The 16,773-nt window shown below is 42.8% G+C and overlaps 1 protein-coding gene and 2 long non-coding RNA genes across 3 annotated transcripts; all 3 read left to right on the forward strand.

Moving 5' to 3' along the window:
• The first annotated feature begins 1,710 nt into the window (after positions 1–1,710).
• LOC104415792 (annexin D2-like) lies at positions 1,711–3,531 on the forward strand. Its single transcript, XM_039300284.1, has 2 exons — positions 1,711–2,109; positions 2,909–3,531. Exons 1-2 carry the CDS (start codon positions 1,711–1,713, stop codon positions 3,203–3,205), a joined length of 696 nt encoding a protein of 231 aa, XP_039156218.1. The 3' UTR covers positions 3,206–3,531.
• A 5,434-nt stretch (positions 3,532–8,965) lies between these two features.
• LOC104415793 lies at positions 8,966–12,587 on the forward strand. Its single transcript, XR_001981133.2, has 3 exons — positions 8,966–11,269; positions 11,341–11,480; positions 12,081–12,587. It is a non-coding gene; the product is annotated as an uncharacterized LOC104415793 (long non-coding RNA).
• Positions 12,588–15,333: 2,746 nt separating this feature from the next.
• Positions 15,334–16,402, forward strand: LOC120286472. The gene is made up of 2 exons (XR_005545132.1): positions 15,334–15,660; positions 16,122–16,402. It is a non-coding gene; the product is annotated as an uncharacterized LOC120286472 (long non-coding RNA).
• Positions 16,403–16,773: the final 371 nt, after the last annotated feature.

The raw sequence follows: 16,773 nt of genomic DNA on the forward strand, positions 1-16,773 counted from the left end.
AGGCTTGCTTAGGTGCCCCAATGATCCAAGCGATCCAAAAGAGCCTTAGTCGTCGCATGGTCACGTAACTCAAGCATATGATAAAAAGAACAAAGTTGTAACAGCAACATGGTATTATTGATGATTGCTATATATTGCTCTTTATTTCTCAAGAATCCTAGCAAAATGATCCTATGTAAATGAATCTGCAAATCTCTCCTATACCTCCATTGGTCAACCACACCCAGACAACTGAAAATTGATAGCCTTAGATTATCCCAATATGCTTGAAGGCGAAGGGGTACAAGGAGGAGGCGGAGTACTCGAAAGAGATGATACCACCAGAGGGAGAGCTTTGCCTCCGTTCTCCAAGCAGTCGTCCTCGGCATTGCCAAACCGCTCGACTATTTCCAGGTCTGGGAATGTCAGAGCTAAATGAGTCACAGTTAAGGTGGACACTACAGAGCAATGGACGGGCACAGGCTCTTTATTTCAACCAAGAAAACCGGAATTCCTATTTTTTCTTGGATAAACAAAGTAACAAAGCGTCCTTACCAAAAAAAACAAAGTAACAAAGCGTGACCCAAGACGGGCCCCCTCTAACCGGGCTAGATGGATTTATGGGCCACTTGGTTGGGCCGGCTCGACCCAACAGCAGGCTTAAGTTCTATTTTGGAGAGCACCCTAGCGATGGAAATGCAAGGAAAATGGCCCAAAAGTTGTGTTCGTTTGAGTTAAAAATATTTCCGCGAATTAGGCTCCATTTAGAAACCTTTTATTTTTTTTTGGCTCTCCAAAATAAAAAGGATAGAAATTCATTTAGTAACATCAATTAATTTTTCTATTCCCTCGAATAAAAAAACGATTGAGGAATAGATTTGGAATAGAAATAAGAAATAAAAAAAAGTAACTTCTTGAATTTATAGAAATAAGTCACTTTTTTTTTTCTTTTTTTGTCTTCTTCCTTGTCACTTGTCCCCCTACTACCGCCTCCCCTCGGCCATCGGGCGGCTGTGGCCGGTGGACAGCAAACAAAGGATAGCATCAACAACCGGCGCACAATGAAGAAAAGAAAAAGGGAAAAACAATTTTTAAAAAATTATTAAAAAATTAAAAGAAATGCTACGTTATAAGAAAAGATTATGGATTGTACTAAACGCATTTATATTCTTTTTCTATTTCGAGAATATAAATTTTGTGTAGTTACCAAAAATATTCTTTTACTCAGAAATTATTCTAGAGTAAAAATAGAAAAGACTATTTCTTAAAAAAAAAAATTTCTAGGAACAAAAATGTTACTAAGGGTGCGTTTGTTTGTGTTTTGTTTAAAAATTGTTCCGGGAATTACGGATATGCTCAAAGGTAGGTCGAATGAAAATTCTTCCGATTTAACAATGGTCACATCCTTCAACTACTAACTACCATTTGAAAGTGTTTCTGTTTAAGGGAACAATTTCAACAAAAAACGCGTTTGGTAAACTTGTTTTGGGAATAAAAAATAAATAGAAACACGTTTGGTAAGTTTGGGCCTGTTTGTTTGTATTTCTTTTTTGTGGTGCGGGGCTCGGCCGTGGGGTCTCGAGCGGCGGAGACGTCTAGGAGCGGAGCGGCGAGGACGGCCGGTCGAGTCGTGGGCCGGCGCGGGGTCGACGATCGAGCGGATCTCGAAGTCGTGGGTCATGGCGCGGTGAGATCGATGCGGCGGTGGCGAACGGAGGCTCCGGACAGCAGATGCGTCGATCGGGCGTGAGGCGGAGGGGCGGTCGCCGATGCGGTGGCGGCGAGGAGGCGTCGAGCGCGGTCGCCGATGCGGTGGAGGGAGACGACGGTGTGGCTCTGGGTCACCGTCGGCCCGGCGCGGCGAGGCCGACCTCACGCCTGGCTGGGCGAGCTCGATCTCTGCATACACTGCAGCTGCTTGTTCCTCCATCGGCAAGTACCTTTCGGTATGAGGGGCCTGAGGTGAACATGACATTGGCGAGATCAGAGGCTAAGATACTTCATGAGAAGATTCACGAGAAGGCTTACAATCATGATGAACTCATCAGAATTGTTACTACAAGAAGTAAAGCTCAGCTTAATGCAACCCTCAATTACTACAACAATGAGTTTGGGAATGCCATCAACAAGGTATGCTACTTATTTTCTCCATAGCTACATACTATAGTATTGCCAAATTTATAATGGTGTCAAGTGGATCTTGATCTGGAACTTGAACTTAACTAAGCAAAGGATTCGCCATGGACTCTCTGTTCTTTGGATTACCTTCAGAATTTGTGAAGTTGCAGTTTATAATGCAATTGCACATGCGTCTAAAAGCTATGGAGAAAATAATCCTTTACTTCTCTGGATGTTTGGCATTGCAAATGTATCTAGAGATCTACTCTGCTATAGTGAGATTGTTGAAAGTGACCTTTTGGAGAGTGAAATGCCACAATTAAGATTTTACTTGATACAGGCACCTTCCCCCCACATTTTCCTGTACTGATATATGAGGACAGATGAAAGATCCTTTTCATCTGATACCTAGATCAGTATCCATCATTATCATGAGACCAAACTTGAAAATCCATATTCTTTAGGCTCTAATGTAACAAGCTTGATGTTTTAATAGTAATGAGTCGTCCTCAGATAATTTTTATTATAAAAGAGAAGCCGAAACCGCCCTACATAAAGACTAACTTGGGCTGATGTCACTTTGATCTGCAAGTTGCCTAGTTGATTTCTCCTGATATATAAGTGTTTACGACCACTCTAATGGTCTCGCTAGATATTTTTCATTTATATATGTTCCTATTCTGTATGTCAGGTGTCAGCTGTTGAATTTCTTTCAATTTCTTAGTGGAGATTTTTATGTTCATTTTAAGACACAGCTTACTCTGGGAGATTGCTTTGGTGCTGTAATCGTGTGGAAACCTCTGTAATGCAGGATCTGAAGGCTGATCCAAATGATGAATTTCTGAAACTGCTGAGATCAGCAATTAAGTGCTTGACTTATCCAGAGAAGTACTTTGAGAAGGTACTGCGTCTGGCCATCAACAAGCTGGGAACAGATGAATGGGCTCTTACCAGAGTAGTCACCACTCGTGCGGAAGTTGACATGCAGCGGATCAAAGAACAGTACCACAAAAGGAACAGTGTTCCTCTAGATCGGGCTATTGCAAATGACACATCTGGGGACTACAAGAAGATGCTTCTCGCTTTGGTTGGACATGAGGATGCTTGAGTGAGACTTGTGTCTCAGTGTTCAACGGCAGGTAAATTTAACTGGCTGCGAGATGTATTGTTATGGTTGGAGTTGAGTTGAGAGCGTCTTGTTTAAGGTTTCGTGTGCGCTCGTGATTTATGTTTGGGGAACTTTTTGCTGGTTTGCTATGGTTTTAGGATACCCATGGAAAGGTGCATTTAGCATCAGTATGGTCATGGTAAGCTGGTGGTTTCGCACATTTATGGCGTGGAATCCAACTAATAACTGGTAAAAAGAGGACTGAGAAGTGATTGTCGAGGAGGTTATGTTTATCAATCTTAATCAACTTGCTTGCTTATTCTCAACTTTGAAGTCGTAAAACATAATTGTCATCGTCACTTATGTGAGGGGTTGTCTTCTGAGAAATGACGCAAATGTGACAGATAGCTTAATACTATCCCTTGAAAGCCACACTCAAGCTTATGATAAAAGAGCAGAGTTGTAACAGAAACATGGTATTACCGATTATTGCTATATATTGCTCTTTATTTCTCAAGAATCCCAGCAAAATGATCCTCGAAAGATGTAAAGGAATCTGAAAAACTCTCCTGACACTGATACCTTCTCTACCACGTCCAGACAGCTGAAAATTGATAGCCTTAGATTACTTGCAAAAGATCCCAATATGCTTGAAGGCGAAGATTTACATGGAGGAGGCGGAGTACTCGAAAAAGATGATACCACCAGAGGGAGAGAGCTCCGCCTCCCTTCGCTAAGTAGTCGGCCTCAGCATTGCCAAACCGCTTGAATATTTCCAGGTCTATGGGAATGTCGAAGCTAAATGAGTCACAGTTGAGGTGGACGCTACAGACTGAGCAATGGACGGACACAGGTTCTTTATTTCAACCAAGAAAACTGGAATTCCTACCTCTTCTTGGATAAACAAAGTAACAAAGCGTGACCAAGAATACCAACGCAGCATATCCAAGAATACCACCATCACCAGTCGCCACGAGATACACCCACTTCCCGTAAAAAGCAAGAACGCCCAAGAAACTTCAAAAGCGAAAGTGGGACGATTCCTTCTTGACTCCTCTCCTCCTCCTCCTCCTCCTCCTCCTACTTCAGCTCTCTCTCTCTCTCCTTTTGACTCCTACTGACCTTCAAAGGAAAAACAGAACGATCTTTTCCCTCGGACACTTCTAAGCTTTAATGTTGCGAACCCGGGCTTGAGCTGATCGGTTCGGACTTCATTGTCAATGCGTTTTCTTCAAGGAGGGTGCGAGTGGATTGGGACGCACGCAAGGCGTTCGGTAAAAGGCCACGAAGCTCCTCTTCTCCTACCTCTTCTTGGATAAACAAAGTGACAAAAGCATGACCCGAGACAGGCCCGCTCTAACCGGGTCGGCCCGACCCAGCACCAGGCTTAAGGGTACTTTGGAGAGCACGCTGGCGATGAAAATGCAAGGAAAAGGGCCCAAAAGTTGGTGTTCGTTTGACTTAAAATAATTTATTACTCCGGACTTTATTTTTTGAGAACTGGACTTTCAAGTGTTTGGTTTACTGAACAAAAGAATTTATAGTCCTCACTGATCGTCATTCGTCACTACAGTCCTTGGACGGCACATTGACAATCACGACCTAGGGGTTGGTTTTGAAGTTGCCAGTGTCGTCACCTCATCCAATTACTCACCACTAGTGGTTGTCCAGGCTTTAGGGTCATTAATCGTTGAGATAACATTTGGCATGAGTGTGATTTTTTTTTTCTTTTTCATTTGAAGTCAAGCAATTGCCACATTAGTTCCGTGACAAAATAACATTTGGGATGCGACATCGTTTTTTAATCTTAAGCCAAGTAATTGCCATATTAGCTCCATTTGTCACCATTGTCCTGTGAATTTAAATTCAAGCCCGTCAATATATTTAGTTAGACCATTTTTATAAAAAAAATTTAAGTCAATGAATTATTGATCAATTAAGATATATTAATTATTTATTAGCATATCAATTCTCCTACATGAGACTCTAGTCATATCGAATCTCTCACATTATAAAATACGAACATGATAAAATGTCTTCTTTGGGATGCGAGGAAAGGGAGAGCGTGATCCAAAGTCAAATAGAAAAATAATTAATTCAGAAAAATACAAGTGAAAGTTTCTTCTTTTGAGGGGGGCATATGGGCATGAAAATGATGCCTCCAAACGGAAAAGCACCAAGAGAGGAGTCATAATTTATACCATTAGAATTAATTAAATAATACATAAAAATATGTTGACTATGCAAGCAAAAGTAGGTGTGTACGTGGAAACATGCATTCATATCCATATTTACAGCAATCAAAGGGCCTGTTTGATTCGGCTTTGCGAAAATGCCATTGGGAAAGGGGTGATCGGGTCCGGGGTGGGTAGGGTTTAGACTTAGACCCTGCACCCGATCTTGTTTGTGTTGGACCCTACATCCAATCCATCCTATTTTTCCGATCCGGTTCTAGGGTCAATCCTATTTCCACTGAACTTGTTTTGCAATCTCTCAATATCCTATACGACTTTAAATTTTATATTAATATATGAGAAAATAACGTAATCCTCCTAATTTGTATTGAAACATTAAGCACTTGTAATAAATAAATACATTAGATTTTTGATTAAACAAAAAATTAAGGATTCACAGGGCTAATTATGATAAATAAAATCATAAGGCAAAGAATTAGAAATAAACATGGGTCTGATAATAGTCTTATTCCCATATTTGTTACATGAAGCTACTCATTTATGCAAGCATAACTCCTCCTACAAAAGAGAAATTAGGTGAGCCAATTCATGTGATACACAATAATTTGGTAGCAACGAACATTGTCCATTCGTCAGACGGTGCGAGGGAGTCGGTGAGGGAGGGAAGCAAGTGAGGAAGAGGAACGACAAAGGAGGAGTATCGTGTGTGTTTAAGAGAGCTAAGAGGAAAAACGTCGTGTGATTGCGGGAGTAAGAATATAAATTGGGAGAAAAAAAAGAGTTTTGGACCTCTACTTACAAAACCGGTCTTAGAATCGGTTCCAAAACCGGTCCAGGAAGGGTAATCCTTCGGAACTTGTTCCCGGACCGGTTTAAACCGGTTCTAAATTTTGGGAATTGGTTCTCGGACCGGTTTCAAAGGGAACCGGTTCCTGACCCTGTTTTCCATGTGGGTCGGTCTGGGAACCGGATATATCCGGTTCGGTTGCACACCCCTAATTGAGAGAATGCAAATACCTTTGAAGTAAATTGATTTTTCGAAATATTATAGCGTTCGGTAAATTGTAGCATTGAAAGGTTACTTAGCACAAATACCATTTTGCAAAACTCACATCTGTTATGGGCTTTTTTTGCTTTTTTTTTTTAATTTGAAAGTTAAATCTGGCGGCCGACTAACCATCGGCTGCCGAGGTTGCGACCTCAAGCGACGCACGTCGTCGTCTACGGTCATAGAGGCTTAGATCTGGCGGCTTGAGGCCTAATTCGCGCAAGCTAAAGGAGTTGGAGTGCGGAAGCAAGGAGTTGATGCGGTGCTGCTCGCGCTTGTTGAAGGGGATGGATGCCGCAGAAGAGGAAGGCGTCAATGGTGGAGGCGGAGGCGAAGGTGGCGGCAGGGCCGACAGAGAACTCGAAGTTGAGGGCGTCCCAGAACGGTGAGGCAGGAGGGCCGTCGGTTGGTCGAGGGGGAGGGGGTCAAGGCCAAATTCGGACGGCCGTATCTGGCCTCTGGACCGCCGGATTTGGCGGTTTGAGGTCTGGTTCGCGAGAGCCGAAGGAGTTGGAGTGCAGAAGCAGAGAGTCGACGCGGTGCTGCTTTCACTCGTCGAAGGGGATGGATTTGTCGCAGAAGAGGAAGGTGTCGACGGTGAAGGTAGTGGCGGGGCTAGCGGGGAACTCGAAGTCGTGGGGAAGAAGATGAACAGTAGTGACGCGTGAATAGTGGAACTTGCATTGGGAGAATGTCGAATGCTCAAAGCACCTCATGAGTTGCATTGGGCTTTCAGCATTAGGAATGTTAATATATGCTCGATGAGCTTTCACAAGTGACTCAAATATAAAATATTTTCTCAAAGGGGCTTTAGGTCCCCAAAGCCCCTTAGAGAAGCCGAACCAAACGAGCCTAAAGTCCACCCACACTTGTCCCACTGTCCTAATAAAAGGAAAAAGAACAAAAGAAGTTTGGACCAAAATATTCTTGATTAGCCGGAATATTTCGCCAATCCACACGCCAACAAGCCTAGACCCTTATTTGAAATAGTCATAATTATTTTAAGTCATTCTTTGAGATTGATCTGACCACTTCATTCATTTTTTTGAAAAATAAGTTTAGTTTAGGTCATTATTTGAGAAAATAAGAGCCATTCAAGCTCTTATTTTGAATTTTTCCTATAAAAATTATTAAATTATTAAAACAGATGGTATTTTTTAAACGATTGAATAATTAGAATGGTATGTAGTGAAATAAGAGTTGATAATTTCATATTATAATCGATAATTTAAACTCCACAGTTGAATATTGGTGACTTATTGAAAAAGATGTTGATAAGACTTCATTCGTTTCACAGAAAATAACTTTCGGGTCGAGAGAACGTTTTCCAAATTTTCTAGCGTTCGTTTTACGGAAAATGAACTAATTAAGAAAAACATTTTATGTTATTGGAAAAAACACCATCAAAAGTGGGAAAATATTTTTCATTTCTGAAAAATGGAAAATATTTTCAATAACTCCTTCCATCTCACATTCTTTCACCGAATACATTTTTCTTTTTTTCTTTGTTTTCTTTTTCTTTTTAAAAATTAAGTTCTAATTTTTTTTTCTTTTTCTTCCATTTTCTTTTCCTTCTTCCTTGGCCAATTGTCGGCCATAGGCCAACTTTAGCCTCGCCAAAGACCAAATTTGACAAGGGCAAGGCTTAAGCTCATTGAATCGGCAAGTCGCAAGCTAGGCTGGCCTCGGCAAGCTCGAGCTCGCCTAGATCAAATCGGCGAGCTCACAACTTGGTCGATCTAGCTCGCCCAAGCTCAACTAAGGCTAGGGAGCTTGAGGCTCGATCGATCGGTGTCTAGTTGGCCATAGGCAATTGGCCATCGTCGAGGCACGCAACGACAGAGGAAGGAGGAGGAAGGACAAGGAAAAGGAAAAAGAAAAGAAAGGAAAAAGGAAATAAAAATTCAATTTTTTTAAATAAAATAATTAAAAGTTCATTTTTAAAAACATATAAAAATTAAATTTATCTTTTTGTCTATTAAAAATATTAAAATTTAGTTTGTAGGGAATTTTTGCCAAAAAGTAAATTAGATAATGAATAGTGAAAATTATTTTTCACTTAAATTTTAGATTTTAACCGAATACCAAAAATATGGTCATTTTTTGAAAAAAAAAAAACCTTCCTGAAAATTATTTTTAAAAAAAACGTGATATTTTTTGCGAAACAAACCTTATTTAAAACTATATTTAACCCGGTGAATTGGTAGTTTTAATATAAGAATGGGTAACTTAATCCCCGCAAATGAAAAATTGATAACATTGTAAAATATGAACGAATTTTCAAAAGCCTTGGTAAAAAATGCGTGTTTTTCTCTGGTTAGTCTTACTTTATTTCTAATCTATACTCGTTCTCAAACTTTTGTGTTGCCTCTTGCAGGGCGTGGGAGTCGAAACCTACTTTGAAACTTACGCGTCCCCACCCCGTACCCACCTATTAATATAACACAAATAAATGTTAGTAGATTATTAAAAAAAAAAAAAGTTGGTAATTTCGTGGTACAAATTGAGGTCGATCGGAGGTTTTCTCACCCTCCGCCTCTCTCGGATTTCCAAACCCTCCGCAAACCCCTCCGCCTCTCTCAAACCCTTCCCCATTTCTCGCTCTTGCCGCGAAGGATGGAAAGAAATCGACTGCGGGCGACCCTTTACTGTGGGTGGTATTTCCGATCATTCGACAGATACCGCCACGTCGTTCTCCATAATTATGGAGAAAATGCTGTGGCTTACTTTCATTTCAGTTCGGTTTTATCGGATTTAGGTATACCTGTTTCATGTAGTCTTTCAGGTATACGTGCTATTACTGATCTTTTCGCAAGATTGCCCGCAGCCAGCATGAAGTGGACACAGTGGAAGCCATTTTGGATCCGATGGGTCAAGGTTTGATGTCGTTCAGTGGGAGGGTTAATTTCCCAACCAACCAGGTGAGAATGTTTAGTCAGATATGATTGTCAATTATTTTTTGAATGATTTCATGATTAAGAGGCTCAGACTCAATCGTTTTTTTTTTTTTTGGTGGTAAAGGTAAAAAGTATTATAACTTAGGACGAGAATACAGGACCGGCTCCGTCGTTCCTGTTGCAGAACTTCCCGGATGGCGCCGGCCATTCGGACCGACTATCCGGACCGACTTGAAAGTTCTGCAATAAGAATTGCAACGACGGAGTCTGAGCCTCTTAATCATGAAATCATTTAAGAAATAACTGATAATGATATTTGGCTAAACATTCTCAGCCGGTTGAGGAAATTAACCCTCCCGGTGACCGAAATCAAACCTTGACCCGTCGGATGTCCGTCCGGCGCAAGAGAAGATCTGATTATTCTTGCAAAAATCTACTCTTTGGGCACGCCCCCTCTCCCTGCCCAGGACCTCCGCTCCCTCTTCCTGCCCCCTCTTCCTGCCCCAGGACCTGCCGCTGGCCCCTCAACAGCAGGCTCACCAGTAGGCTCAGCAGCTGAGTCAAGAGTTTGGACATTGACAAAAAGTAATCCGTGCTTAACGAGTCAGCAGTGGGTTCTATTTGTTTTTTTTATATGTAGAAGTAAATGCAATTTGTGAAGGTTTTATTTGTATTTTTATTTGTAGATATGGTTCACACTTGTGAGGAAATGCAATTTGCGAATTAATTTGAATGCTGCCTAATTCACTAATTTATTTCTTGTCTATCTTAGGTGGAATTGATTGATGGGCCGACTGATAAATTTCTTCTGTCTATCTTTGGGAGAATTGATTGATGAGCCGAATGAGAATTTGCTTATTGCTGTGTATGCTAATGAATGGTTTCTTGCCCAAAACCATTACTTGCAATGATTTGCTTATACTATTTGGACAGATTGTGCATTGCTTATTGCTTGGGTGCTTGTAGTAAGAAGTCGGAACAAAATTGCTGAAACCATATGACTTCTTACTACAAAAGCATAATCAGCACGCTTCGGGCAAAACTATGGTTTTGTAAAAGACAAATTCTGGCTGATCTTTTCAGGCATTCAAACCTACAGCTGATAATTCGACTAAAAAACCTATAGCTAAATAAATCTTCTAGTTTGTGGCAGAGTATCTGTACATTAGTTCATTGGTGTTATTTGATATATAAAAACCAAAAGTGCGTGAAGACTGTTTGGCTGCAGTTGCATTTCAAGTTTTTTAAAGATGATTGGCTGCTAGGAACATGAGTTTCCGAACTGTTTCCTCGGATCAAGGGCGCCGGATACTACTGGCATGGTTGCTAGTTCAGATTTGAAAGTTGAGGTTATGGAGGAGAAGTTACTTGGAGATTTAACTCGTGAAATATGTGCACTCCTCTCTGCGATAGCTTCCCTGGCATTAAATACAGGGCTTCCTTCACTAGAACAATTGGGGCATGCCAACCGCACTGACATGTCTTCTTTGCAGGAGTTGGACATCTACGCACAAAGCTCTATGGTTAGGTATAAATGATGAGCAGATTTTTGTTATTCCCTGTTCTTTGTGTGAATTGGTATATTCATATTTGATTCTTTTCACTCTTCTAATCCATTTACAGTTTCCTTATGAATCACAAAGGTCTGGCTCTTCCTGTATTACAGATGTGTTTAGAAGTTTTCTGTGACCAAAGTTTCTTCTTTTTGTGCTACTGTGAAGTTTCTTCTTTTTGTGCTACTGTGATTCTTCTAGCTATATCAACCAATAATGTGGAACTTCATCAATTTGTCGCTAAAGATCTTTTTTCAGCTGTAATTCGTGGTTTGACTTTAGAATTTGAGATGCTTGAGAATGTGGAAATTGGCGAGCAGAAACAGAGGGATGAAGCTTACAAAGAAGAAAACTGGAATCTATGATGACAAGTAAGCCAAATATTCTTATCCCTATTGGTATATGCATACACTCAACTTATTATTAGCACTGTCATTTTTAGATTCAGTGATGACCCTGCATCGGAGAAGAAAATACTTACACAATGCAGAAAATCAGAGTGTTGCGATTGGAGAATCACAGGAAAGCAGGGTTGTCTTGACAGATACTGAAAGATTGTTTCAGGCCTCGAGGTTGATGAAGGTATACATTCGATTAATTCTGTGTTGGCCTGGACAATTTGCGATCATATTTTCTTTCTGAACTGTGGAACCCTTATTTTGTTCTCCAGATTTTTCAGATTACTGCCTTTTGCTGATTTGGGTAGCATTGCTGCTTACTGGGTCAAAACTAGTTTAAGTTGGCTGTTTAGTTTAGAATCCTGGTATTGTTTGGATGGTCAATGAGCAAGATTTCTTGTTCTTTCACTGTATGCATACCGAAAGATTGTTTGTAAGTGACTTATTTTAGAATTTGCCTTCTGTCTATGTATGCGGCACCGCCTGGCTATCTTTTTAACACCACTTGGAATAATTTCTGAGTATTTGCCACCATCAGATCATTTTTGTACTTCTGCTTCCAGATGCATTTTAGACTAAGGTTACTAGACTTTTAGAAGAAAAGCAAGGTCTTAGGCATCACGATTTTAGTGATATTTTTATCAAGCTGTGTTTGTCAAAATGGTTTTAGGGCTTCTCTCTTCTCCTTTTGTTTTCTTTTACCAGGGAATCTTTTTGTCCTGACTTTTAAGGCACCTGCCCTTAGTTCATACTTCACAAGTTCTGATGTTCGGCTGTATTCTAGGTTGAGCATTTCTTGGGGATAAAGCGGAAGCCTGAGCCTAGTAACTTGGGAGTACCAAAGAAGCCGAAAACTTGAAGTGTTATTGACAGGTCTTCTATTATTTGTTGAGTTCGAGCAACTTACTATTGGGGCTGGAAGTAACTTCAGGCTCTGGGCGTCGATTGCAGCTTCACATTACATTTTTCTATATACCTTTTAGCTTTATCAACTATGAAGATCAAAATATAGATGCTCTTGTTGCTTTTGAAGATGTACTTAGACCTGTAGCCAACAAGCCAGAACCATTTTTTTTGAGAATTCTTTGTTGCCTGAGAATTGAATGGCACCTTTATTAGTGATCTGCTTCATTGTTACTGTTCCTAGAGATGGTTGTACCTGTTCCTAGAGATTGTTGTCTAGATTATGTGATTCGCAGGTGGCTATTTCACAGATGCTACTCTTGCTGTTAGACAAACGACTGAGCAAGTGAAATGCTCTACATGTGTTTATGGAGAGATAATGGCCATCGGTGTAAACCTAGCTTTTATTTGTTGCTATATGGGGGGCGTGAACACCTTTGCCTTGATTTGTTGCTATATATAGGGCATGCATGCTCGTGTGCGAATGTGGTTAGGTGTGTGCATGTCTTGCTTGTATACAGCTGCACTTGCATGATTTTGAGAACCTGTAGAACACTCAAGATTCTTGTGATGGGGACTTAATTATGTTTCTAAAAGGGTAGAAGTCATTCTTCTTAAAAGCCGTCGTCAAATTTTTTTTTTTTTTTTTTTGCTGTTTCAGTTCAATATCTCCTCCACTATACGGTGTGGCTCTATGACTGGGAAAGCAAGCCTACTGAGGAATGGTTCTCAACAACTTAATTGGTATTACAATACACAGTAAGATGCCTTTCACCGTTGAGAGTTATTGGTATTAATTACTAGCAGATTAAGCCTAACTTTAGCTCTGTTGATTGAAGGTTCATGAATTAAAAATGTCACCGACTACTGATTTTCTGGAAACCAAGTTCGGGCAATGCGTCCTTTGTTCATTTGGCTCAATATAAACTGGCGACTTCATCACAAACGAATCCTTTATCCAGCCTTCCCAATACACTTTTTTGGAGAGCATTTTGAGGATAAAGGGTGGTTTTTCATCATTAGCCTTCCTCTGGCGTTTTGAGTTTTATAGTATTTGTGGGTCTCAAAATTTTGGGTGAAATATGGTGTAATCTAGCTCACCCAACAATGACAATCAATGCATTTTAGGTGTGGAAAAATGTTCTCTACTTAATTGGATTTTAGTTCGTTCACCGGTGGACCTGAGAGAAGGATAAAATCTATTGCAAATCATCATCAGCCCAGTTAGATATTGAAGTTGGGTTGAAAATTTCAAAGCAGGAAGTTGCCCATATGACACTCATTTATGTTATGGTGACATGACACTGTCAAAGTTGTCCTCTGTGAGTTCCCTATCATTTTACGCCTGATTGAAATAATCCAAAAAGCAATATTCAATTGTGAACTCCTGCAAGTGAAAAACAATCTCCTGAGCAAATGATGAATAGGATTAATTAAGAGAGCATTCAATTGCACATCATCAACAAGAGCTTTGCTTAAGTAACGAAAAAGAAGAGCAAAAGAACAACCCAAATGCCATAATTTGGCACCGAGGGACACTTAAGTGCTATAACTTCAAAATGGTACACTTGAGTGCTAGTTTTGAAATTAAATGGGACACTTAAGTGCCACTTCGGTGAAAATCCGGCCAAATGGTTGACGTTGCAACTTTCGGCGAGTTTGGTCCAAAACGGCGTCGTTTTGCACGCCGACGTGGTGGAGAAAATGCAAAAAACGATGCCGTTTGCGTCCGATGTATAAATAATAATATAAAAATTAATTAAATTAAATTTAAACTTAATTTTATTTAAAAAATTAAAAAAATTAAAAAAATTAAGAAAAATTTAAAAAAAAAAAAAAAAAATTAAAAAAATTAAAAAAAAAAAAAAGGGGAGATTGAACGGGCGGCGAGGGTTGAGTTCTCGCCACCGCCGCCTCCCATTGTCGCCAAGAAGGGCCGGCGACGGAGGGGGAGGGTCGGCCGAGGTCGCCGGCCCCAGGGCGACATATGGCGAGGGCCTGCGAGCCCTTGTCGGATCGCGGCGGGCCGCGACCCTCGCCCGGATCCGGGCGAGGGCTCGTGGGCCCTCGCGCCCGGCCCCGGCCGGGGCCGTGTGAGGTCGGCCGACCCTCCCCACTTCGTCGCCGCCTCCCGCCGCCGCGATGGAGGGAAGGGCCGGCGACGGAGTGGGGAGGGTCGGCGAGGGCCGCGAGCCCTCGCCGGATTTGGGGCGAGGGTCGCGGCCCTGCCGCGATCCGGCGAGGGGCCGACCCTCCCCCTCCGTCGCCGGCCCTTCTGGCGACGGGGGGAGGTGGCGGCGGCAAGTAGGGGTGAGCGTGGTTCCAGTAGAACCGGGAACCGGAGAACCGGAGAACCGAACCGGAGGTTCCACTCCGGTTCCCGGTTCTAAGGGCGGTTCCGGTTCCCGGTTCTCTTTTCGGGAACCGGCGGTTCCCGGTTCGGTTCCGGTTCCTATGGGAACCGAAACCGGAGGAACCGGAACCGGCCAAGGTAAAAAAAAAACCCTAATCCCCTCCACGTCTTTTCCCCCCTTTCCCTTTCTTTTTCTCTCTCCATCTTTTCTCCCCTTTTTCCTCCTCACGTCACTTCCCTGTCCTCCAACTTTTTCTTTTCCCCTCTCTCTCTCTCTCTCTCCCTCTTTCCCCCTCTCTCGCCGAAACCCCCCGCTTCTTCTTCTTCTTCCTTCCTCTCGCCGGCTCTTTGCTTCACCCACCACCACACCGCCGCCCCACGCCCTACTCACCACCATCTCTTGGCCACCGAACCCCACCACCCCTTGCTCGTCCGACGAGTCGTCTCGCCGTCCCGCGCTGCCGTGAGGTATCTGCCCGCTGTCCCAAGCCACCGTCACCACCTCTTGCCGCCGCCGCTCGGCCGTCCGGCCGTCGTTGCTCGAACCGTCACCACCTCCGCCCGAACCGAGCTCTTCCCCCCTTGGCCGTGGGTTGAGCCGCGACCGCCGCGCTCGCCTTCACCGTGCCCCAAATTAATCTCACAACACTCAGTCTCTTTGTCTCACGACACTCGCCCTCTGTTCTCTCTTCGCCCTCGCTCGACGCCACCAAGTAGCATCCCCGCCGCGTCTCGCCTCGCTGCGGCTCGCACCAAGCGTCGCTCTGCTCCGCCCTGCTGCCTTCGCCGCGCCTCGCCCGCAGCCCGCGACGCCGCTGCTCTGCCTTCGCCGTGCCCCGAAGCCCGCGACGCCGCTGCTCTCCCTTCGCCGTGCCCCGAAGCCCGCGACGCCGCCGCTATGCCTTCGCTGTGCCCCGAAGCCCAAGATGCCGCAACTCTGCCTTCGCCGTGCCCCGAAGCACGCGACCCGCAGCACCCTCGCTTAGCTCCGAGCTTTCCCCGAGCGACGCTGCTGTAGCTCGCCGCTTGCCCTCGATGCCACTGTCGCTCGCCCTCGACCACCGCCGCTCGCCCTCGCCACCGCTGACCTCTACGCTTACCTCTTCTTGTGAGTGTTCTCTCTCTGTCATTTTGAAACTCATATTTGTTTGTTCTTTGTTGCTCATAAGTTGTGTGGAAGATGTTTGGGGTAGAACACATGTTATAATTTGTAACAGTTTGCTAGCCGGAACAACTCTAACAGTTCATTGTAAATCCAAAGACGACGATCTCCGGATCCATTATATAACGAGCAGCTAGGAATTCAAATTCAGACCCAGTTTGTTAGGGAAAACTTTATTTTTTTGTAGCTTTGCATGGCCGAATAATTTTCAGCGGTTTGATATATATGAATGTGTCGATTTGTTAAGTACCATTTATAGCTCCTAAGTGGCTCGAGTATGGGGAAACTCCCTGTCAATGGTGGTGAATAAGGAATTCGTCTTATAGTGTCTGACTTTTTAATTGCATTCGTTATCGCTTATGATCGGAGGGGAAGAGGCTAATGGGTGCACCTGGCTAATTGAGCAGGTGAGGGTCTTGGAAGCTCATTGCTGATCCAATCATGGCTGGTGAAGTGAAGAAAAACAATTTGGGCATTGGTGCTCATAATTCTGGAGAGGTGGCGCCCGAAGATGATATATACGAGCAATTATGGTCACTGTTAGAGCACATTTCATCCATCATGTGCTCGAACTACTGGATTGTTCGTGAGTGTAAAAACAGTTTGTTTATTATTGCTTCTAAAATGCTGTTTGCTGTTTGTGTTATATTCTCTTTGATGAATGAGAAGTTTGTGTATTATTGCTGCATTTATTTCCATTTTTTTAACTAAAAAAAAAAAAGAACCTGTCGGAACCTGTTGGAACGTGGAACCGACCCGGAACTGTGACGGGGGGTAGGTTCCGGGTTCTTGGTTGACGGGTAGGTTCCGAGTTCCAAAAAATGAGGAACCCGTACCCGAGGGTAGGTTCCGGGTTCCAAGCGGAACTTGTAAGGAACCGGAACCGCTCACCCTAGCGGCAAGGGCTCAGCCCTCGGCCGCCCGTTCGATCTCCTCTCTTTATTTTATTTTATTTTTTCTTAATTTTTTTTAATTTTTGAATATTTTAAATAAAATTAAGTTTAAATTAAATTTAATTAATTTTTATATTATTATTTACACGTCGGACGTGAAACGGCG

Source organism: Eucalyptus grandis, chromosome 8, assembly GCF_016545825.1.
Source record: "Eucalyptus grandis isolate ANBG69807.140 chromosome 8, ASM1654582v1, whole genome shotgun sequence".
NCBI classification, from domain to species: Eukaryota; Viridiplantae; Streptophyta; class Magnoliopsida; order Myrtales; family Myrtaceae; genus Eucalyptus; species Eucalyptus grandis.